The 26,118-nt window shown below is 35.1% G+C and overlaps 1 protein-coding gene across 2 annotated transcripts in view; it reads right to left on the bottom strand.

The window, feature by feature from the left end:
- The window catches only part of PARG (poly(ADP-ribose) glycohydrolase), a 122,297-nt gene that overhangs the window by 85,565 nt on the left and 10,614 nt on the right, over positions 1 to 26,118 (bottom strand). For both annotated transcript variants that reach the window (XM_080822882.1, XM_080822883.1), the window contains exons 5-7: positions 20,254 to 20,376; positions 20,049 to 20,132; positions 14,670 to 14,744 (exon numbers count right to left, since the gene is read on the bottom strand). In XM_080822882.1, coding sequence (XP_080679008.1) covers positions 14,670 to 14,744; positions 20,049 to 20,132; positions 20,254 to 20,376 — 282 coding nt within the window. The remainder of the gene's footprint in view (positions 1 to 14,669; positions 14,745 to 20,048; positions 20,133 to 20,253; positions 20,377 to 26,118) is intronic.

Below are 26,118 nucleotides of genomic sequence, written 5' to 3'. Positions count from 1 at the left end.
ATTAGATGCAGCTATGAGGGTACACTGGCACTAATAAAGTACTCCCTGCATCGAGAGGACAATGGACCTATTTAACCCTCATTATCAAGGTTACTGCATTGTTGATACAGACTACACACTGAAACTATATAAATTTGAAAAACAGGAGAGGAGAAGCAAGATGACAAGGAGTAGGAGACATAAATTCCGTCTGGTTCCAGGAATTCACCTAGATATCAAACCATTCCGAACACCTACAAACTCAAGAGGAGATGGAAGACAAGGATAACAGCAATTCTATGAACAGAAAAGCAACCACTTTCTGGAAGGTAGGATGCACAGAGAAGTGAATCCAAGGTGATATTTGGGAAGACAGACCACGGGGGGAGGAGGAGGTAACGGGAGTCTCCATCAGCCAACTACCGGCAAGTGATACTGATAAGCAGCAGAGAACAAAATCAGAACTTTTAGAAGTCTGTGCTGCTAACGGCTCCTCCCCCAGAAGATCACCAAGAACAAAAAGCCAAGACCAAGTTTACTGATCAATGAGAACTGCAAAACTCCAGTGCAGCAAAGGGGAATACAGCACATAGAATTCATAGCTTTTTCCTCATGATTCTTTAGTCCTTCAAAGTTAGTTTTTAAAATTTTCTTTCTTTTTCTTTTTCTATTTTTTAAATTTTTCTTCTTTCCCTTTTCAGCCAACATCTTATCAATTCCTTTTTAAAAATAATTTCTAATTTTCATTTTTATACTCATATTCTATCCCTTCATTGTATTTAACCTTATTTTTTTGTCTATATATAAGATTTTCTTTAAAATACTGAGATACGGTTTCTCTTAACAGACCAAAATATACCCTAAATCTAGTGTATGACTTTGTTCTAGTCTCCTGCCTGATTAGATTCTCTCCTCTTTTTAAAATTTTTTGTTCTTTATTTTTTCAACCAACTCCTTATCAATTCCTTTCTTAAGATATTTAAAAAATTTTAATCATTACAGTCATATTCCATCCCTTCATCCTATTTACCCTTATGTGTGTGTGTGTGTGTGTGTGTGTGTGTGTACATAAATGTAAGTTTTTCTTTAAAATTTTGGAAGGCAGTTTTTTCTAACCAAAATACACCCAAAATCTAGTGTGTGGCTCTGTTCTATTCAGCAGCCTGATCATATTCTTTTTTTTCCCCCCCCTCCAGTTTCGGGTCTCTTCTGATTTCTTTAGTGTATAGTTTTCTGGGGTCATTGTTTACCCTTTTAGCATTTTCTTCTCTCATTCATTATTTCTCTCTGAACAAAATGACAAAACGGAAAAACTCTCCTCAAAAAAAAGAACAAGAGGGAGTACCAACTGCCAAGGACCTAATCAATATGGACATTAGCAAGATGTCAGAACTAGAGTTCAGAATGATGATTATAAAGATACTAGCCAGGCTTGAAAAAAGCATAGGTGATACTAGAGAATCCCTTTCTGGAGAAATGAAAGAACTAAAATCTAACCAAGTCACAATCAAAAAGGCTATTAACAAGGTGCAATAAAAAATGGAGGCTCTAACTGCTAGAATAAATGAGGCAGAAGAGAGAATTAGTGACATAAAAGACCAAAGGATGGAGAATAAAGAAGCTGAGACAAAGAGAGATAAATGACCACTGGATCACGAAGGGAGAATTTGAGAGATAAGCAACACCATAAGATGAAACAATATTAGAATAATTGGGATCCCAGAAAAAGAAGAGAGAGGGGGCCAGAAGGTATATTGGAGCAAATTATAGCAGAGAACTTCCCTAATTTGGGGAAGGAAATAGGCATCAAAATCCAGGAGGCACAGAGAACCTCTGCCTCAAAATCAATAAAAACAGGTTGACACCCATCATTTAATGGTAAAATTTACAAGTCTCAGAGAAAAAGAGAAAATCCTGAAAGCAGCTTGGGACAAGATGTCTGTAACCTACAACAATAGAAATATTACACTGACAGGAGACTTATCCACTGAGACCTGGCATGCCAGAAAGGACTGGCATGATACATTCAGAGCACTAAGCAAGAAAAATATGTAGCCAAGAATACTATATCCAGCTAGGTTGTCACTGCAACCTAGGAGAGAGAAAAAGTTTCCTGGACAAATAAAACCTGAAAGAATTTGCAAACACCAAACCAACCCTACAGCAAATAATGAAAGGGGTCCTCTAAGCCAAAAGAGAGCCTAAAAGTAACAGAGACCAGAAAGGAAAAGAGACAATATACAGTAACAGTCACCTTACAGGCAATACAATGACACTAAATTCATATCTTTCAATAGTTACCCTGAATGTAAATGGGCTAAATATTCCAATCAAAACACACAGGGATTCAGAACGGATAAAAAACAAGACCCACCAATATGCTGTCTGCAAGAAATTCATTTTAGACCCAAAGACACCTCTAGATTTAAAGTGAGTGGGTGGAAAACCATTTACCATGCTAATGGACATCAAAAGGAAGCTAGGGTGGCAATCCTTATATCAGACAAATTAGATTTTAAACCAAAGACTATAATAAGAGATGAGGAAGGACAATATATCATACTTAAAGGATATATCCAATAAGAAGATCTAACAATTTTAAATATCTATGTCCCTAATATGGGAGTAGCCAATTATTAACAACATCAAAGAAACACATCGACAATAATACAATAATAGTTTGGGTCTTTAACACCCCCCTCACCAAAATGGACTGATCATCTAAATAAAAGATCAACAAGGACATAAAGGCTTTAAATGACACACTGAACCAGATGGACATCACAGATATATTCAGAACATTCCATCCCAAAACAACAGAATACATATTCTTCTCTAGTGCACATGGAACAGTCTCCAGAATAGATCACACCTTGGGTCACAAATCAGGTCTCAACCAGTACCAAAGACTAGGATCATTCCCTGCAAATTTTTGGACGACAGTACTTTGAAACTAGAACTCAATCACAAGAGGAAAGTTGGAAAAAACTCAAATACATGGAAGCTAAAGAGCATCCTACTGAAGAATGAATGAGTCAACCAGGAAATTAAAGAATTATTCTGCCATTGCTCATGGAAACAAATGAAAATGAAAACACAAAGGTTCAAAATCACTGGGATACAGAAAAGGCAGTCCTGGGAGGAAGGTATACAGCAATATAAGCCTTTCTCAAGAAACAAGGTCCTAAATAATCGATCTGATGCTACACCTAAAGAAGCTGGAGAAACAACAGCAAATAAAGCCTAAATCCAGCAGGAGAAGAGAAATTATTAAGATCAGAGAAGAAATCAATGAAAAAGAAACCAAAAGAACTGCATAACAGATCAATGGAAGTAGGAGCTGGTTCTTTGAAAGAATTGGTAAGATTAATAAACCCCTCGCCAGACTTATAGAAAAGAGAAAGGACACAAATTAATAAAATCATGAATAAAAGAGGAGATCACAACCAATATCAAAGAAATACAAACAATTATAAGAACATATTGTGAGCAATTATACGCCAGCAAATTTGACAATCTGGAAGAAATGGATGCATTCCTAGAGACATATAAACTACCACAACTGAACCAGGAAGAAATAGAAAACCTGAACAGACCCATTAACTGGTAAGGAGATTGAAGCCATAATTAAAAATCTCCCAACAAACAAGAGCCCAGGGCCAGATGGCTTCCCAGGGGAATTCTACCAAACATTTAAAGAAGAATTAATACCCCTTCTCCTGAAACTGTTCCAAAAAATAGAGATGGAAGGAAAACTTCCAAACTCATTTTATGAGGCCAGCATTACTTGATCCCAAAACCAGACAAAGACACCATCTAAAAGGAGAATTACAGACCAATATCCCCGATGAACATGGATGCAAAAATTCTCACCAAAATACTAACCAATAGGATCAAACCAACAGTACATTAAAAGGATTATTTACCACTACCAAGTGGGATTTATTCCTGGGCTGCAAGGTTGGTTCAACATCCGCAAATCAAAGTGAGACAATACATTAATAAAAGAAAGAACAAGAACCATATGATACTCTCAATGGATACAGAAAACGCATTTGACAAAGTACAGTATCCCTTCTTGATTAAAACTCTTCACAGTGTAGGGATAGAGGGTACATACCACACTATCATAAAAGCCATCTATGGAAAAACCCATAGTGAATACCATTCTCAATGGGGGAAAAACTGAGAGCTTTTCCCCTAAGGTCAGAACACAGCAGGGATGTCCACTATCACCACTGCTATTCAACATAGTACTCAAAGTCCTAGCAACAGCAATCAAACAAAAGAAATAAAAGGCATCTGAATCAGCAAGGAAGAAGTCAAACTTTCATTCTTTGCAAATGATAGAATACTTTATGTGGAAAACCCAAAAGACTCGACCCCCAAACTGCTAGAACTCATAGAGAAATTCAGTAAAGTGGCAGGATATAAAATCAGTTGCATTTCTATATACCAGCACCAAGACAGAAGAAAGAGAAATTAAGGAGTCGATCCCATTTACAATTGCACTGAAAACCATAAGATACCTAGGAATAAATCTAACCAAAGAGGCAAAGAAGCTGTACTCAGAAAACTATTAAGTACTCATGAAAGAAACTGAGGAAGACACAAAGAAATGGAAATATGTTCCACGCTCATGGATTGGAAGAACAAATATTGTGAAAATGTCTGTGCTACCTACAGCAATCCACACATTTAATGCAATCCCTATCAAAATACCATCAACTTTTTTCACAGAAATGGAACAAATAATCCTAAAATTTGTATGGAACCAGAAAAGACCCCAAATAACAAGAGTAATGTTGAAAATGAAATCCAAAGCTGGTGGCATCACAATTCCGGACTTCAAGCTCTATTACAAAACTGTAAACATCAAGACAGTATGGTACTGGCACAAAAACAGACACATAAATCAATGGAACAGAATAGAGAGTCCAGAAATAGACCCTCAACTCTACGGTCAACTAATCTTTGACAAAGCAGGAAAGAATGTCCAATGGACAAAAGACAGTCTCTTCAACAAACGGTGCTGGGAAAATTGGACAGCCACATGCAGAAGAATGAAACTGGACCATTTCCTTATACCATTCTCAAAAATAGACTCAAAATGGATGAAAGACCTAAATGTGAGACAGAAACCCATCAAAATCCTTGAGAATACAGGCAGCAAGCTCTTCGACCTCAGCTACAGCAACTTCTTCCTAGAAACATCACCAAAGGCAAGAGAAGCAAGGGCAAAAAAAAGAACTACTGGGAATTCATCAAGATCAAAAGCTTCTGCACAGCAACGGAAACAGTCAACAACACCAAGAGACGACAGACAGAATGCGAGAAGATATTTGCAAATAACGTATCAGATAAAGGGCTAGTATCCAAAATCTATAAAGAACTGATCAAACTCAACACCCAAAGAACAAAGAATCCAATCAAGAAATGGGCAAAAGACAGAACAGACATTTCAACAAAGAAGACACCCAAATGGCCAACAGACACATGAAAAAGTACTCAACATCACTCGGCATCAGAAAAAAACAAATCAAAACCTCAATGAGATACCACCTCACCCCAGTCAGAATGGCTAAAACTAACAAGTCAGAAAATGACAGGGGTTGGTGAAGACGTGGAGAAAGGGGAACCCTCCCACACTGTTGGTGGGAAGGCAAGCTGGTGCAGCCACTCTGAAAACAGTATGGAGTTGAAAACAGACTACCCTACGGCCCAGCAATTGCACTACTGCATATTTACCCCAAAAATACAAATGTAGTGATCCAAAGGGGTAAATGCACCCCAGTGTTTATAGCAGCAATGTCCACAATAGCCTAACTATGAAAAAAGCCTAGATGTCCCTCAACAGATGAATGGATCAAGATGATGTGGTGTATATATATATATATATATATATATATATATATATACACACACAATGGAATATAATGAAGCCATCAAAAAATCTATAATCTTGCAATTTGCAACAACGTGGATGGAACTAGAGGATATTATGATAAGCAAAATAAGTCAATCAGAGAAAGATAATTATTATATGATCTCACTGATACGAGGAATTTGAGAAACAAGACAGAGGATCATGGGGGAAGGGACAGAAAAATGAAATAAAACAAAACCAGAGAGGGAGACACACCATAAGCGACTCTTAATCTCAGGAAATAAACTAATGGTTGCTGGAATGGAGGGAGGGGTGGGAGGGATGGGGTGGCTGGGTGATGGACACTGGGGAGGGATGTGCTATGATGAGCGCTGTGAATTGTTTTAAGACTGATGAATCACAGAATTGTACCCCTGAAACAAATAGTACATTATGTGCTAATTAAAAAAAACAAAATTAAAAACAAAAATCATTCATCCTGAATATTTAAAGTTATTTGAATAAAAGTTATGACTGCTTAAAAAAACAGATTTACATTTTTTAAAATATCCTTTTATCTTCAGGTATTATATACCACAAAATCCTACTGGTTGTTAAATATGAGACCTTACATGTAAATAACAGTGTTAGCAGCTTATCTAAAAGAAATACAGTAGGAACATAAGAGTAAATGTAAATTAATTTACCAGGAATTATAAATCAAGGCATTACAGCCAACCAAATAAAAACAAAACAAAACAAAAAACACTTCAAACTAGTTGACAGAAATATCAATCTTGAAAAAGATTAAAACATGGAATTATTATCACCCTGTAACAGAGTAAATTTCTGGATAATAAAATCAATGCCACAGCAACATTTAAAAGTAATGGCTTCTGGGGCACCTGGGTGGCTCAGATGGTCAAGCAATGCCTTCAGCTTGGGTCATGATCTCAGGGTCCTGGCATCGAGCCCCACATCAGGCTCCTTGCTCCTGGGGGAGCCTGCTTCTCCCTCTCCCTCTGCCTGCCACTCCCTCCCCTGCTTATGCTCTCCCTCTCAGTCAAATAAATAAATAAAATGTATTTTTAAAAAAAGTAATGGCTTCCATAGCTATTCGAACCAAACGATTAAGGTTGGAGTTACAAGACACTAATATACTAGGTATATTTCTTATTGGAATAAAGAAGAAAGTGCACTGATGGATTTTCACGTTTGGGTATCCATATTTTCCATCCTCCTTGTCCTCTTCATACACAAATATGACAGACAGTGTTTCACAAACACAAAATAAAAACACTAACATCATCAATGATGCAGTGCATGGAGGGCTCAACTGAGACTTATCATTCATAATAACTTAACGAGTTTATAAAGCAAGATGCCTAGTTCCAACTGCAGCAATTAGTACTACAGAATATGCACTATGTACAGTAAATTATGAATCTGATACCCTCAACATATGCTCTGATCCAAAAACATACCTTAACCAAACTAGGGGGGGAAGTCCACATATTTCATATGAGTCTTAAATTCAATATTTTAGTGACTATGATTAGCTCTCTTTTGGCTCCTGCAGTTCTCATGAATTAAATTAAGTCAAAAGCTGTAAAGCAATGCAGACCTTATTGTTTGTAGAGACTGTGAGTCATCAGGGGAAGAAGTCCAAAAAGGCTAAATTTCCACTGAACTCCAAATCAGAGGTTTGAAAGCTAGAGAGATAAAGACATTAGCTGTAGTCTTATGAAACATTCAAGGCTGCTTTCATTTGATTAGGAATTTGCTACAGGCTCTTTGTGACAAATATAATAACGACACTTTAAATCTTTTAAGCTTTGAAGAAAGATCCAGAAACAGATTAGCCATGAAGGATTGCATTTAGACTCGGAAGCTAATGAGTAATGTGTTTATATACATTCAGAAACTTACTTCTGCATTACTAAATAAATAAGAGCTATTGTGGCCGCAATCTTTACTGGCTATTGGTTAAGGAAATTTGCCCTGATTTGAAATACTGATTACAACAACCTGTTGCCTTACATCACCATTTCCCAAACTATTCTAGAAAACACTAATGTTCCATGAAATTTTTATTGGGGGGGCGAGTAACACTGTGGAGAGAGAAAAAAGAAAAACTGCTCTAGTATTTTTGTTCTAAAATTTTAAATGAGAAAAAAATACTAAGCACACCTGGCATAATTATTAGATAAGCTGTCCTTAATAGTATGTCATGCCCCAGAAAGTCAGGAAGTCTACAAGATACCACTTGAAGACAGATGTATTGATGTTAAAGTGATCCATAAACATGGTACTATTATGTTTTAGGCTATTTAATGAGAAATGATTTATGCTATGATTTTTGCCTAATAATTTTAACACACTTTAACTTTTTATCAAATAAACATATGAATCAAATTTAACAATTTCTTCCAGCCATGACATTATACATGTAAGATGAACTTTTTCTATAATCTATTTTAATACAAGCTTGTATTTATTTTTCTACAATGTTATGTCAATAATTATAATTTTTAAAGTTCCCAATAATTATAATTTTAAAGTAGGGTTCATGAGTTCAAAATATCATTTTAGTTAAACATAGGTATAACAGTATATCCTTCAATTTTGAAGATAATAAATTCTAATGTACCTATCTTCAAATTTTTTAATTACTTATGAAGAACTCTGAAGGAAAAAGTAACTAGGGCGTAATTTGTTCCACTTAGTTTGCATCCTTCAAAACTCAGTATGACCCCCATTTACCTTTTAAAGTTAAGTAGCACATTAAAAAATGCAAGTTCATTACTGACAGATTTACACAACCTCCTTTACAGGGAAAAAGGCTTTACACCCAGACTTTCTCTGAGAAGTCACAGGATACCAGTTGACAGGATGACACATATACAATATTTTAATAACTATAGCAAAAGTAAAGGATGCATAATCTCTGAGTTGTAATAAAGAATTTATTGCATATGTATGAGGTATGGACTTTATGCTGTATTTACTAAAAACAAACAAACAAACAAACAAAAAAAACCTGTGGCTTCCAAAAAAGAATATATTACTAGCCTAATCACAGCAACAAAACTTTTCTCCTTTAAGTGTTTTTCCATTTTTTATTTGTAAATTCTATTCATTCCTGCACTCCTATTTCTCAGTCTCTTTTAGCAGTCACAGATGTAAAAATAAAAATAATAAAACCCCTCACTTTGTTATTTATGGCAGCTTGTATAAACCAACAGAAGTGAGGAAATAAGAGGTTTAGTCGATCCTATCTTTTCTATTCCAGACATAAAACTAAACACGCAAATGAAAATAAAATAGTCACTAAAAACTTTAGCTTCCCTTTCAACAACTAATCCATTTGCTGAAAAAGTTTGCTACATAAGTCAGTTTTAGAATTCAAAATTCTTTATACTGAATAAATTAACATTCACATTTATTGTGAAGTATATATTCAAAAAGTACACAAAATATATTATGTACTGTCTAATGAATATTTATAAAGCAAACATCCATTTTTTACTACCACCCAAGTACAGACACAGAAGCCAAGATCACAGGCACAGAAGTAATCACTCCTAAACATACCATAAGAGCTTTAATGTGGCATGTGAATTACAAGGTAACTCACTGAGAATGAGAAGAAATAGTGCCACAGGTGTTGTAATATGGGAACTATTTAAAACATCTCTAAAATGCATTAATAGAGGACCTTTTTAAATATATAGAACATTTTGTTAAACTTGCCTGTGGGAAAAAAATGCTAGTAATAACAATCTACTTAGAATACAAATTATAGAAGTGCCTAAATTAAATTTTGTGGAACATCACACAAGAGAGGCATAAAACACAGACTATTTGTTCCTAGCACTTCCAACATCTGGCAATAAGGAAGACCAATATTAACACTCAAGACGCAAAAAACACTAAGTAATGGCCATTTCAACTCGCTAGCATCTAAATAAGTATAAATTACAAAATAACAGATCTCTGTGATCTTTGCTGGGCTCTAGCAAAAGTAAAAACTCACTTTCATCTCAAATAAGTATGCTCACATAGCAGGATTAGCAGGATTCTGGGTCTCTTACTTCTTGCACTAGGTATTAGTGTATAGATAAAACCATACCATGGAATGACACTAAATGACCGCAGTTATTAACACCTTCTGCTCCGAAGGTCTGGTTACAAAATCTAATACACACAGAATTAGCCAAAAACAAGGTTTTAAGGAGATAAATTTTAACTGCCCCCAAATAAACTTAACTTCTGCAGTTAAAATATTAAGTTGATATCATGTTAAACTTAAACTTCATTTTTTTCTTAGCAAAGCAAGGCATGCAGAGTTCAATGTAACATTTAAGTAAACAATTTCCAAATACTGCTAATAAGCAACATTTAAGAACCCTTTTTGAAGTACTCTTACTCTAAAATGTGGACATAGATAATGCAAAGCAAATATAATTTATTCATAATTTAAAACCTAGCCAAACAATTGCTTCTCTTGTACTATAGATCTCATTTTCCTCCTCCAATCCCACTAAAACATATGTCTTTAATCACCGTGAGCCTGGGCAATGTTATCCTTGTGGGCTGTAATGTGGCAAAGATCTATATTAATATCCTTGGAGATTTGATGGACAGAAAAACACACAACCATATTAAACAACCAACGACTTCTGTTAAATACGCTGATGACAATGGAATAACAAAGAGTCACAGGGAAGAATACCTCTGAATCTCTAGATACACTTTACACAAAAACAGATGTCCTTAAATCTCTAACACTGCAATAGCTGAGAAAATGATCTATCAATTTGATGGAATACTATATAACCATTAAGATTAAAGATGATAAAGCTATGTAACACAATTTTGTAATATATCCTAAAACATTTTAAATATACTTTTGTATCCAGATATAACTATAATACTAGATATAAGTGCAAAGACTTAAGAAAATAAGAAATGAGTATTTGGTACAGTTACAGGGACTCCTCCAACCATCTGTACTTTTACAAAGTAAATAAAAATCAGAAGGTCAAAAATGCAATGCCTCCTCTCTCTAAAGAACTATAAAACTATCATCAGCACCTTGGTAATCATCTCATATTTATGGTCTACACTAAACACATCAAAACTTGCTATATATTACCCTTCTGGGCAAGGTCACCTGACAAAAGGGAAACAAGATCCTGTCTGAGTAGTTTCATTAAGAAGAGAGAGAAAAAATGACTACTTTACCTCATACCAAGGTGACAGAGGTATTTTAACCAAAGGCATGTTTTACTACCATTGTCAAGTGTCAAATTTAACATTACTTTTTACCAAAATTAACAACTGTATCCAATTAAAACCCAGAAAACTATAAAAATTACAATTTAAGACAAAGAGAATATTAATTTGGTCAACTTTGCATCAAAAATTCTATCTCAGTAAGACTAAGAGATACAGATTCAAGGATATTCTGATACAGACACAAGCCTTCTATTATTTTATGCCTGCCACTGAGCATCATATGGGTCAAAAGCTTGATAAAGGAACTCTGAAATTACTGGTCCTATCTCAAACTGCAAAACTGTTTTAGATTCTATTAATATGATTATAAAAGTTACTCTTCACAGCTAACTCCTTGCAGTAATTAATAAGTTGACCCTAAAATTCAAATGGAAATGAAAAAGATCCACAATGGCCAAAACAAACTAGAAAAAGAACAAAGTTGGAGCACTCACACTTCCAGCTTAAAACTTACTTCAAAGTTTAGTAATCAAGACTATGTGATAGTGGCATAAAGACAGACACATAAATCAATGGGCCAGATAAATGTTTATGGTCAACTAGTTTTTGAAAGAATGTCAAGAAAAGTCAATAGGGATATTAGAGTCTTTTTAACAAATGGTTTGGGGACAACCAGATAACCACAATACAAAATAATGAAATCACATCTCTACCTTGTATAATATATGAAAATTAACACAAAATGGATACTTATCTGCAAAACAGTAAAAGTGGACCCCAAATTCATACCATATATGTAAATTAACTCAAAATGGGTCATGGACCTAAGTATAAGAACTAAAACCATAAAATTCTTAGAAATAAACAAAGGAGTAAGTCTTTCTGACCTCAGAATAGCTTCTTAGATATGACAACAAAAATAGAAACAAAATAAAAAAATAAATTAGAATTTATTGAAATTGAAAATTTTTGTGCTTCAAAGGACACCATCAAGAAAATGAAAAGACAACCTATATAAAAGGAGAAAGTATCTACAAATCAAATATCTGACAAGGGACTTATGACTTAAAAGACATAACTCAGTAAAAAAAAATTTTTTTAAAGGGCAAAGGAATTGAATGGATAATTCTCAAAAGAAGATATATAAATGGCCAATAGTCACATGAAAAGATGTTCAACATCATTAGTCATTAGAGAAATGCAAATCAAACCACAATGAGATACTTCTCACCAACTAGAATGGCTAAAATCAAAAGGACACACATTAACAAGCAAGGATGTAGAGAAACTGGAATCCTTGTGCAATGCCAGTAGGACTGTAAAGTAAGGCAGCCACTTGGATCAATAGTTTGACAATTCCTTAAAATATGAAATGACAAGTTAGCAAATAACCTAGCAATTTCTAGGTATATATCGAAAGGAGTGAAAAAACAGGCCCACACAAAAACCTATACATGAATGTTCACAGCAATACTAATGATAATAGCCAAAAAGTGGAAACAACCCAAATATCCATCAACTGATGAATGGATAAAGAAGATGTGGCATACTTATACAATGGATTATTATTCAGCAATAAAAAGGTATAAAGTACTGACATACGTTACAACACAAATGAACCTTGTAACATTGTGCTAAATGAAAGAAGTTAATGCATTTAACAGGCTATTTGCAAAATATATTTCCTTTAACTACTTCTCCTCTACAACTTTTACACTCAACCACCCAAATACTACATCCTCCATAATATTTCCCCCATGACCCAAAATAAAACTCTTTTCCCCTTCCATGACCCACTAGACTCTATTAAACCATTTCTTCCACTCTGCCTAATTATTACAGTTACCTACGGACATGTTCATGGCTCCTGCTTTCTTGATGATAAGACTGTCAATCAATTCCATCTTTAATAAAACAATGCCTTATATGTAAGGGTGTTCAGTGTTCTTAAGGGATAAACATCATTATAATAAAAAAAGAACAAAAGCTTTAAGTCCGACTCTTGATCTTAACTCAGGTCTTGATCTCAGGATTGTGACTTCAAGCCCTGAGTTGGGCTCCACGCTGGGCATAGAGCCTACTTAAAAAAAAAAAAAAAGAAAAAGAACATATTTTGTGCTGGAATTGAACTGAGCTCAAATCTAGATCCCCCAATACTTCGTTGGTGAATTCACTCAATATTTGTATAACGTTGACCAAGTTACTTAAGTTCTCTCTAAATCTACTTTCCTCTCTAAATTGAATATGATATCTACACTTCACAAATGTATTAGAGGATTAAATTCAATATTATATTCCTTTTCATACATATGTCTTCAATAAATGCAATTTCCTTTATTCTTCTTTTCCTCAAAAGTAGCTGAACATATTTCTTTGGTCTGTGAAAAAAATGTAGTAGATAAAGGATATACCCAGGAAAAAAATGATCTCAAGCTTTAAAAGCAAGTTGATTTCAAATTTATATTATAAACCTCACATTTTATTAGTAAAATTACCTGTTAACAGTCTAAGAATTAAAGTCATTTAAACGGGAGATCTCTCATTCTCACAGTGATACCACTACAGTTACTAGAAAATTACTTTATCCTAACCAAAATTTGCTTTTCCAAGAGGCTTGAATATCTTATAGGAACACTTTCTTAGGCAACAAATTTAGCAAAATAGTAAGCTCTTATACTCTGCAGAAGATAATGTACAGGGAGCTTTATGTGCTAATTATACTTTCCAAATGAGATGTCATCTTTCTTTGATTTTCCATGCAAATTTTATTTATTTGCTTTTAAGATTTTATTTATTTATTCTAGACACAGAGTGTTGGGGAGGAGCAGAAGGAGAGGGACAAGCGACTCTACACTAAGCATGGAGCCCAAAGCAGGGCTCCATCTCAGGATCCTGAGACCATGACCTGAGCTAAAACCAAGAGTCAAAGCCTTAACCAGCTGAACCACCTAGGCACCCTTCCATGCAAATTTTTTAATTTATCTGTGGCACTCCCTCTTTTGCCATGCTTTCATTTTTCTAACACAACTATGAAAGTAGTATTCTTACTCATTAAAATGGTATACTAAATTACTACAATTTGCTATGGAAAATGATTTTACAGCATAAACCCCAGGCTATAATTCTGTGCCCTTTGACATAGCCATCTAATTTCTGGGAATCACCCAAGGAAGCAATATTGAATTTGGGAAAACATATATATACACACACACACATACGTGTGTGTGTGTGTGTGTGTGTGTGTGTGTGTATACATACCTACATGAACATACATAAACATGTTACTACAGTGTAAATGAGAACAGAGGAAAACTGGATACAGCCTAGATGTTTCCATTCATTAAATAATCATAAAATATCATACAGCCATAAATAATGTTGATGATGGTATAAAAATTTAACAGAGCATTACGAGATTAAATCAAAATTCAAAATTAGCTCCTAAAACATACATATAACAGGAAATATTTTTCACAAAAATAATGGATAATAATTATGTTAGTGTGACAGATTTATGGGTATTTTCTCAAAATTTTTATACACAGATTATTTTCATAAGTTAAAGGAATAAGCATACTTTTACCTTATCCCAGAAATCAACCAAAGCTGTAAAGTCCCATTTCTTAGAATATGCCACATTGTATTTCAGAATAGCATCCTATGGAAAAAACATAAACAAAACTTCATGATATAGTCAAGTAAATTATCTACAAATTCCCTTTCTCCTTTATGAACTATTTCCAGTAAACTTTTTAATCAGCATTAAGCTTCCTCCTACCATTAGCTACTCCATGTAAATAGCTATGAACAAACAGAATACACACTTATTTATTATTCACTTAAGAAAAATGAGATTAGAAAGGTCAAGCAATAGGAAAAAATTCTAACTCTAACGCTTGCATTATAAATAGAGGTGATACACTCTCAACAGATAAAACTGGATCTTGGAGATAAAAAAAATTAAATATCATAATGATTGTTGGCTATCAATAGCTCCACACTATATATGCAAATATACAGTGTATTTTCAGTATTAAAATTTCATGAGAGGGGTAAATTAGGAAAAAATGTCTAAAAAGGCTTCACGGGAGAGATGGCAATAATGAGAAAAGATTGATGCCTGAGGCATCAATGGTCTTTTTTCCTTTATTATCAGTTATTTTTATAAGCTACATATAAATGGTTATCTTCCCCCACCAGTTCATATAAACTATATATTTATGCAGAGAGAAAAGTCAAAATAGCACGCCATCTACTGGTGTGACATCTGACTAAGCAGTACTCTATTCTTGGTTAATGGTGATAAAAACAAAACAGGCCCCAAATGGAGTCAATTATGCTAAGCCATACTTCACTAGAGACTTAATTACGTTTCAGCTTCTCCCACAAATGGAATCTTAAACCAGTCAATGAGGAACCACCTGGTCAGCCCTAGTTAGTTCATCAGCCTGACAGAATTCTTCCATCCCCTAAAGGAAAATGACTGCCACAACCAATCCACTTTTTCCTAGTGTAACATACTTGATTCTACTCCCTTCTGCCTTTAAGTCTTTCATTTTGTACAGCATCTTACTGTGCCTTTCCATCTGCTAGATAGGCCCCTGCCTGATTCATAGATTGTTGAACAGAGCCAGTAAAATCTTTAAAACTTACTCATATGAATTTTATTTAATACCAGAGTGGGTTATGGATAAGACAATCCACTACTTATGCAGAAAAAACTATTATGGTTGACCCAGGAACAACACAAGGATTGGAAATCTGCATGTAACTTTGACTCCCCCAAAAAACTTACCTACTAATAACCTACTGTTGACCAAAGCCTGATAACATAGTCAATTAACACATATTTTGTATGATTTATGTATCATAAACTGCATTCTTACAATCAAGTAAGAGAAAATATTAATAAAAATTACAAAGAAAATACATGAACAGTACCATATTACCAAAAAAGATCTGCACAGGAGACTGGTGCAGTTCAAACCTTTGTTGTTCAAGAGTCAACTGTGTTTGTAATTACATTTTATCTCATCATTTTAAATTTCTATTTTGCTTATATTTTATGATGTATATATTACTAATGTAACAAACATAATTTATAAGCAACTATTTATATTTATAATATACATCTCCAGTTTTTTTACTGAAGTATATGTAAGTTGAAAAAACACTGTTAGGTTACAGTAAACCTTCCAAATTTCCTCATAATTGAATAAGTTTTTAAAAATTAATACTCTGTCAAGGAGCTGCGTGAAAAACACTTCATGCCATATAAACAATTACCAAGCAACTAGATTAAAAAGTAAACCAACAATGTATATTTACTTGGAATCAAGAGATATCCAAGTTCCTTCAAAAAGGAAAACCATCAATCATAAATATGGTAAGAAAAAGTGTTTCTTTTTCTTACAGCTGCATACAAAATTTTCCATTAAGAGAAGAATTTAAGGATTTTTTTTTCTAATTACCATCTGATTAGAACCTCACACAAAGTCTTAAATAGCAATTTCTATCAACAGGTAAAAGGACAAACAATGCATACACTGCAACAAATTGCTGATAAACTCAACAACACAGATGATTCTTGAAGATTTTCATTCTAAGTGAAAGAAGCCAGACACACTAGCATACATACTATGTGATTCCATTCATGTAAAATGTAAACTAATCTATGGTTAAAAAGTAAGAAAAATGAAAAGAGAAGAGAAGAGAAAAAAGAAAAAGTAAAAGAGCAAATCAACAGTTGCCTGGAGACAGTGCAGAAAGAGGAATTAAACTACAGGAATAAAAGGAATCTTTGAAGGTGACAGAAATGTTCTGTACCTTGATTGTAGAGGGGGTTTCATGGCTATATGCAAATGTCAAACATCATCAAATTACATACTTTAAAAGCATGCATGTTCTTATACATAAATTATTCCTCAAAATTAGTTAAGGAAAAACATTTTACATTCTAACTTTTATACTCTAATTCTTTAATGTGATTTTATAATTAGCATTAATTCCTAACTAATATTTAGTTTTACTTTAGTCTTCAAGTCTCAAAAGTAGTCTACCACAAGGTCTCCTATCATTAGAAAAACTGGACGCTATTCTGTATTCTTAGGTACCAACTACTGAGATTTCCTTTAATTCATAGTTCATAATACACACAATTAAAGCACAAAGACATCCATTCTTTGAAAATTATCAGACACATTATAGAAATATTATCGTGTAAACTGACTTCTGAAGACACTATTCCTTTTTTAAACTTTTAACATTTCTAATCTTGCTTAACTCAACATCAAAAAAAAGCAGCAAAAAATTATTTTACTCAGTAAGAGGGACTTAATGTTCCCCTCCCCCATAGTGTTCTTTCAGCAAAAAAAACAATTACCATAAGCAGACAGAAGAAAAATCTCTATGAATTACTCTGTTCTGCTGAATCTACCATAAAATAAACAAGAAAGGGGAATTCAGAATAAAGCAATTACCCCTTCTTTTTTTTTTTTTAAAGATTATTTATTTATTTATTTGACAGAGAGAGAGAGAGAGAGAGAGAGAGAGATCGATCGATCACAAGCAGGCAGAGAGAGAGGAAGAAGCAGGCTCCCCGCCAAGCAGAGAGCCCGATGCGGGACTCGATCCCAAGACCCTGAGATCATGACCTGAGCCGAAGGCAGAGGCTTAACCCACTGAGCCACCCAGGTGCCCCAAGCATTTACCCCTTCTTAAAGTAATCACTGGTGCACTAAGGAATTGCTAAAGAGGTGAGCAGACAAGGTAATTTAGAACACTATGATTATTCTGTGTTTATGCTTAAAGAAAAAACATGAAAAATTTAAATAATCCTGCTTATAAGGCCGTAGGACCTAAGACAGTGTTTCTCAAATGGAGTATAAATAGTATTCTTGGGTGGCCTGCTTTCATGGTTTTGGAATACAAAGGGCAAAAGACAACACACTGTAGGAATAAAGGCAAGTATTTTAAGCAGATAAAAATGGTGAAAAATTTAAGCCATCCTAAGAAATACTGCAGTACAGAACTGTCAAATTCTACAGAACCTGGACCAAAGTGCTCACTATCATATTTATTTGCAAGCTGATGTTCTCCATACAAATGCCATCTTTGCATCTACTAACATCCACCAACTGTTTGTGATTGTAAATAGTAAAAACAAAGTGAACAATTTTTTTCTTTATAAAGTAATTTTTAAAGTTCTCAGCATACTATTTTGAGGTTCAGATCAGTGGTTAAAAAACTTTTGTGCAGGGCACCTGGGTGGCTCAGTCAGTTAGCTGTCTGCCTTTGGCTCAGGTCATTATCCCAGGGTCCTGGGATTGAGTCCCGCACAGGTCTTCCTACTCAGCTGGGAATCTGCTTCTCCCTCTCCCTCTACTGCACACTTTTACTCTCTCTGTGTCAGATAAATAAAATCTTGAAAAAGAAAAAAAAAAACAACTTTTGTGCAAAAAGAGGATACTGAATATAAATTGTTTTCACTGTGATAATGAACACAACTCAAATGATGGTTCATAAAGCTTAAAATGCCAAAAAAAAAAAAATCAAATGGATATAGCTGTAACTATAAGCATAAAGAGTTTATGTTTAATGTTTGATGCTTGTACATATGTAATTAACATTATACTAAAAATAACTAAACTCTGGGGGACCCTGAGAGTTTCTTCCATTTTAAGGGAGTACATTATAAGATTGAGGAACACTGTCCTTAAGGAGAGAAACTGGGGACGCCTGGGTGGCTCAGTGGGTTAAAGCCTCTGCCTCCGGCTCAGGTCATGATCCCAGGGTCCTGGAATCGAGCCCCGCATCAGGCTCTCTGCTCAGAGGGGAGCCTGCTTCCTTCTCTCTTTCTCTCTCTGCCTTCCTCTCTGCCTACTTGTGATCTCTGTCTGTCAAATAAATAAATTAAATCTTAAGAAATGAAATTTTCTAAATACATTATGGTACAACATCCAATGTTTTCCATGTAGAGAAAAAAGACAAACAGGAGCTATAGAAAGGTTAAGAAAGTTTAAGAAAAATTTGTTGAATATAAATGGAGAAACACTATAAAACCTGAGGAAACTGTACACAACAAAGTCTCTCAGAAAATGAAACCCTGGGTGCCTGGGTGCCTTAGTCATTAAGCATCTGTCTTCAGCTCGGGTCATGATCCCAGGGTCCTGGGATTGAGCCCTGCATCAGGCTCCCTGCACGGTGGGAAACTTGCTTCTCCCTCTCCCACTTCCCCTGCTTGCGTTCCCTCTATCGCTGTCAAATAAATAAATAAAACCTTTAAAAAAAAAAAAAAAAGCCCTTTCCACACAAGTATAGAAAAATCTGTTATTGTTATAGTTATAAAACCTTCAAAAGTTTACATGGCTACAACACCAAAAAAAACTTATACTCACCCATATTTTAGATATTAGAAAAAGAATCTAATCGTTGCTCTTACAGTCTTAAGTGAAACATTTTAAAAAATCAAAAACTAAATTATTGCCAAAATGTAAAATTAATAAATAATTAGATTGCTAGAAGGCTATACTAACAGCAATACAAAACAGAATGTTTAATGTATACTTTAATCATTAGGAAATGATATTTCCCTTTTGGCAAATATTGTTCAAGTCATAATTCTTTCCTGATTTATTTTCAAGGACATTTCAGAAACATGATAATTTTTAAAAATAAAAGAGAAGCTTGGTCTGAAGGAAACTGGATGGGGAACCAAGAAAAAAAGGTCTTATTCCTGGTTTTCCAAATTATTCTGTGTGTCTCCAGGCAAGTCATTTACAATTCTAGATTCTTCTACTCATTTACTAGTGATGGAGCGGAAACCAAAAATGTCTCTTAAGAAAGTTCCTCAAGAACTAAGCAATTTGCAAACAAATATGCTGTTACCAGAGTCTATTAAAGATCAAAAAATGTCTTTGAGGGAGACACAAGGCCCATCTCTAAGAATAGTAAAAACAACTACCTTCAGGTTTTGGGGTCGTGTGAATTTGTTGAGAAGTGCGGTCTGAATGAGCTCCCACCGGCTCCCTGCAGTTCGCTCACCATTCTTTAAGGAAAAGAAAGAAATGAAATTATTCTAAGTTCTTTTGGGTCATAGAATCAGAAGTCAAATAAGCACATACAAAACTGTCTTTCAGAGACTAAAAGAACATCTGTTTTGTGCTTACTTCATCTTCCACAGGGTACAAGTTTTGTTCTGAACAAGGCATCTTAACATGCTTGTTGTCCCACAAATCTTTAAAATGTGTTGGGAAAGGTTTAGGAACTTCTCCTGCTCGCAAAAGGTCTACCTGAAAGAGAGGAAAACAAGGAAACTGTAAGTGCATCAAAACTAGGCATACCTGGGGCACCTGGGTGGCTCAGTGGTTTAAGCCTCTGCCTTCGGCTCAGGTCATGATCTCAGGGTTCTGGGATCGAGCCCCACATCGGGCTCTCTGCTCAGCAGGAGCCTGCTTCCCCCTCTCTCTGTCTGCCTCTCTGCCTAGCTCTGATTTCTCTCTGTCAAATAAATAAAATCTAAAAAAAAAAAAAAAAAAAAAAAAAAAAAACTAGGCATACCTTCTACAAAATAATCCAAAGAAAGCAGCCAAAGCAAATGCTATAAAATGCAGACCAGCTCCTCGGTAAGAAATCTCAGAAGTCCTCTCCAGCTGTTCCTGCTCCTTATTTCCAGTTGATCAGTTTCCAACTCATCATGTTTGCTCATTCCATCTCCATCCCATTTAGGCCCTTGGTCCTCATTATTGCTTCGCTTCTATCCCTCCCCTAACTCCCACTGCCCCCAGATATTCACCCTCCATAAATCCCTTACTTGAGAATAAACTTAATCTTTCTAAAGTATTCTCAGGCTCCTAATCCTATAATGGCTCCTCTCTACCTATGGTGACACAAATGATGTTCTCAGTTTTTAACATCCTCTTACTCAAACACTATCTGGTTAAACATCTATTCTGAACTTCAACATGCAGTTCAAATTTCATTTCCTCTAAGAAGTCTTCAAAAACGTAAGGACAAGGGGCGCCTGGGTGGCTCAGCGGGTTAAAGCCTCTGCCTTCGGCTCAGGTCATGATCCCAGGGTCCTGGGATCGAGCCCCGCATCGGGCTCTCTGCTCAGCAGGGAGCCTGCTTCCTCCTCTCTCTCTGCCTGCCTCTCTGCCTACTTGTGATTTCTGTCTGTCAAATAAATAAAAGAAAATAAAATCTTTAAAAAAAAAAAAAAGCCTTAAAAAAAAAAAAACCGTTAAGGACAATTAGTTTCTTCCCTCTTGTTTTATTAGATCATTATCACACCAGAAAACATCTGTTTTTCCTTTCCCCACTGGACTCTAAATTTCTTGAGAATAATAACCATATTAATTGTGGACTCTAAATATTTATGACAGAGCCTGGTTTATATGTTTTTGTATGTGTATGTGTAGATACATATATATGCAAATACATATGTATGTGTACACATACACATATGCTACTTATAATAAGCATTAAACAAATGTTTGAGGAAAAGAATATTTGAAACATGAAAGGTTTACATTTTGCCTATTCTGGACATTTCATGTAAATGGAATCATACAATATGTGGCCTTTTGTGTCTGGTCTCTTTTCTTAAATGTAATGTTTTCAAGGTTCATCCATGTTGTAGCACGAATTAGTTCTTCACTGCAAATAAACAATCACATAAATGTAAAATTTGAACTGTAATATGTTATGAATGAGAGCTTCATGGTTTTATGAGAACCTAATCTAGACAATTCCAACTCACCTGGCGAGCTTTTAAGCTTTTAAGCTTCTTTAGAAGGCTTCCTTGAGGAAGTGGCAATTGAGCTGAACTCCAAAGAATAAAGTTCACTATGAAAAGGAAGACATGAAGCTCGTTCCTCAAAAAGGGAACAGCGTATGGAAAGGAAGACTGTCCAATACACAGCTCATAAAAAGTCTGTAACTCAAGGAGCGCCTGGGTGGCTCAATCAGTCAAGCATCCAATTCTTGATTTCAGCTCAGGTCATGATCTCAGGGCTTTAAGATCAAGCCCTGAGTCAGACTCTGCTCTGGGTGTGGAGACTGTCTAGGATTCTCTCTTTCCCTCTGCCCCCCAGTCCCGGAAAAGGAAAAAAAAAAAAAAAAAAAAAAAAAAAAAGGAAAAAGAATGTTTGCAACTCTAGAGAAATAAAGTTGTAGGCCATCTATACAGGTAGCTGTTAAAACCCTCACCATGGAGGAGACCACCCATAGAAAGAAAGTGAGAAAAAAACAGGACCTATGGAAAAGCCTTGAGAAACTCTAACAAGATTTAATGGCCACATATGCCAGAAAAACTAAAGGAACGTAAGACATGGCTAAGAAGGTAGGAAGAAAACTAGGATTATACGCTATCATAGAGGCCAAGGAACGAGAATATTTTGAGGAAGAAAGAAGAGTCAAGAGTCAACACTATGCTAAAAGTATTTTCAACCTCAGCTGGAGGCCCCAAAGGTGATTTTGTAAAAATATTCCATGTGATCAGAGGTGACAGAACAGGTACCAGTCCAGCTTCACACACATGGGAACACACGATATATATGAAAGTAGGCTTCGTGTGTTTGCGTCTGAATGTGTGTCTACATGTTTTTATCATGTCTTTAAAGATAAACACCAAATAACGTGTCCCTGCACTTCCAGTTTGCCCTACAAATATCAGCTTTATTTTATTACTCTAAAATGTGTAACTATTAATATGTGGCATCAGCTTTATTTTATTACTCTAAAATGTGTAACTATTAATATGTGGCATCTTAGAAATGTAACTAGGTTTATCCAGTAATTATTAATTACATGTATATATTACTGTATTCAGAAAAAAGAATCTAGAAGAAAATACATCAAACTGCTAAACTCTGGAAACAGGACTAAGAAAGACATGGGTTTTGAGCTACATACTTTCATACAATAGCTGCCTTTTTTTGTTTGTTTACAATGACCCTGCACTACTCTTGTAATAAGATAAAGATCTTTTAAAAGATTTTTAAAATTCACAGGTTATACCTAAAAATAAGTAAACAGTAATTTCAGAGATTAAGTAATGATGGTATAGGATGCTTTCGGTTTTACTTACAGACACTGAGACAAAGAAAGGCAGTAAACTCAAAATATCACTTATCTCCCCAATCAATCTTTTCTGCGAATCTTGACCATTAACATTTTCTCAGTCATCCAGCCTTTTCTTAATTCTTCCTTCATTATCAGTGCCTCCTTTTCCCTTATCACCCTGTATTTAAGAATATTCACCATATCCTATCAGTTTTACCTCAAAACAAAGCAACCATCTATATGCTCTTTTTTATTTCCACATTACCCTATCTCAGTGATTTGCAAACTCTTTTAAATACCATATCCTTTTCTTCACCTAAGAAATCTCATATGAAATCATATATAAACAAAACAAAACTATTTTTATAAATATAATTTTTACAGTAACCTTTATTTGTTCCAACATCAATAAATGACAAGGAGATACGAAATACAAAATTAGGGATGAGAGCTAAAGCTTGTATCAACCTTCTACTTAATTTACATTTATATCTCTTATACAGTATTAAGAAAATCCTACTGCTATGCCTAAATAATTGCAAATGATGTTTTTGTTTTTATAGTTTCAGAGGCAGAGTCTAATGATTCATCAGCTGCATATAATGCCCAGCGCTCACTACATCCTCCTTAATGCCCATCACCCAATTACCCCTTCCCCAACCCTCCCCTCAAGCAACCCTGTATATTTCCTAGAGTTTAGTATCTCTTATGATTTGCCTCCTTCTCGATTTTCATCTTATTTTATTTTTCCTTCCCTTATATTCAACTGTTTTGTTTCTTAAATTCCACGTGAGTGAAATCATATGGCATTTGTCCCTCTGACTGACTTATTTTGCTTAGCATAATACCTTCTAGTTCCACCCACATCATTGTGAATGGGAAGATTTCATTCTTTCTGAGGGCTGAGTAATATTCCATTGTGTATATATACCACATCTTCTTTGTCCATTCATCTATTGATGGACAGTTTTCAAACTGTTATTCTGAGGCTTAAGGAAATTCTTCAGTTAAATAGCAGTGGTAAGGGAACATCAATGGTATGGGCTGCACTAAAATGAGTTCTCTTGGTAAAATCTGCTGAGTAAAATATATTAAGCATTTTCCTATTTGAGTATGTTAGTTCCTTTATTATAGGGTTTTCACAGTTAAAAATATACTTTAGAAGTAACAGATGAGTCAGATTTCCTAAGAAACCATGAACCACTTCCATGCAGCACAATTTGATAATTATTGTTTGCATATTCTTATCTGAGCTCTTACGTTACCATTCTGTTTTCAATGTATTCTCACTTCAACTTTCCTTCCACACAACTGTCTGATTAATCCTGCTACAGCATAACTATTGTATGGACAGACATTTTAACAATTTCCAATACTACAGACTCAAGTCCAATTCCTGATACCTAAAGCCCTCTATAATATGGACCCAATCCACTTTTCAAGACTTGTCTTCCACCATCTTCCATCCAAATTCTAAGCTCTAGTAATTATTTTCCATGTCTAAAAAAAAATAGTTTTCAACTACACAGCCTCTTCTTCTAAAGACTATGTATGTGTCTTGGAATTCTCTTATTAATTCTCCCTCAGAAATTTCTGCCTTTTTTTTTTTTTTAAAGATTTACTTATTTATTTGAGAGAGAAAGAATGAGTGAGCATGGGTGTGGGGAGGAGAGAGAATCTCAAGCAGACTCCCTACCAAGCACAAAGCCCAATGCAGGGCTCCATTCCATGACCCTGGGATCATGACTTAAGCCAAAATCAAAAGTCAGACGCTTAACCTACTGAGCCATCCAGGCACTCCTGTGCTCATCTTTTAGAGCTCAGCTCAAACCCTACCCTGTTCAATGTTGCTTCCACCTCTAACCATGATAAATTCTATACTTCAAAATATCTAATCAACCCTAGACTAAGTTGTATAATAAAAGGGATTTTTTTAAAGTAGTTCCTGTGAAATCTAATACAGAGACAAAAAAATGGGGTGGCTATTTAAAACTACCCAATGAGTGACAGAAATCTAAAATTGGATTAAGAGGGGTACCTGGCTATTTCAGTCAGTGGAGCACATGACTCTTTATCTTGGTCATGAGTTCAAGCCCCATGTTGAGTGTAGAGATTACTTTAAAAAAACAAAATCTTGGGGCACCTGGATGGCTCAGTCAGTTAAGGATGTGCCTTTGGCTCAGGTAATGATCCCAACGGGATCAAGCCCTGCACTGGACTCCCTGCTCAGTGGGGAGCCTCCTCTCCCTCTCTCCCCTATTCATGTGCGCGCTCTCTCTCTCTCTCAAATAAATCAGTATAATCTAAAATAAACAAACAAAATAAAATAAAATAAAATTTTAAAAATTGGACTATGGTGGGGCGCCTGGGTGGCTTAGTTGGTTAAGTGTCTGCCTTCAGTTCAAGTCATGATCCCAGAATCCTGGGATAGAGTACCGCATCAAGTTCCTTGCTCAGCAGGGAGCCTGCTTCTCCCTCTCCCTGCCGCTCCCCTGCTTGTGCTTGCTCTCTCTCTGTCAAATAAATGAATAAAATCTTTAAAAAAATTGGATTATGGTGATGGTTGCCTAACTCAGTAAATTAAATATCACTGAATTGAACGAGCACTTAAGATGAGTAAATGTTATATACTTCAATAAAGCTGCTCCTTTAAAAAAGAAGCTATAGAAAGTATAAAAGGTTACCAAGGGCTAGTGAGAAATGGAGAGTTATTGTTTAGCAGATAAAGTTTCTGCGTGACAATGAAAATTTTCTGGAAATGAATAGTGGTAATAATTGTACAACACTGTGCATGTACGTAATGCCACTGAAAAATGGTTAAAATCATAAACCTTGTATTATGTACATTTAACCGCAACTTTTAGAAATGAGGTTTTAGACACGTTGAGTTTGAGACACCTGTGGGACAGTAATGGTGAAGTCTAGAAGAATCTGAAGCTCAGAAAAGAGGGTAAAACTAGAAAATGATT

Source organism: Martes martes, assembly GCF_963455335.1.
Source record: "Martes martes genome assembly, chromosome: 14".
Taxonomy (NCBI): Eukaryota; Metazoa; Chordata; class Mammalia; order Carnivora; family Mustelidae; genus Martes; species Martes martes.
The sequence above is the reverse complement of the archived record's forward strand: the minus strand, read 5'-3'. Positions and strand labels throughout refer to the sequence as shown.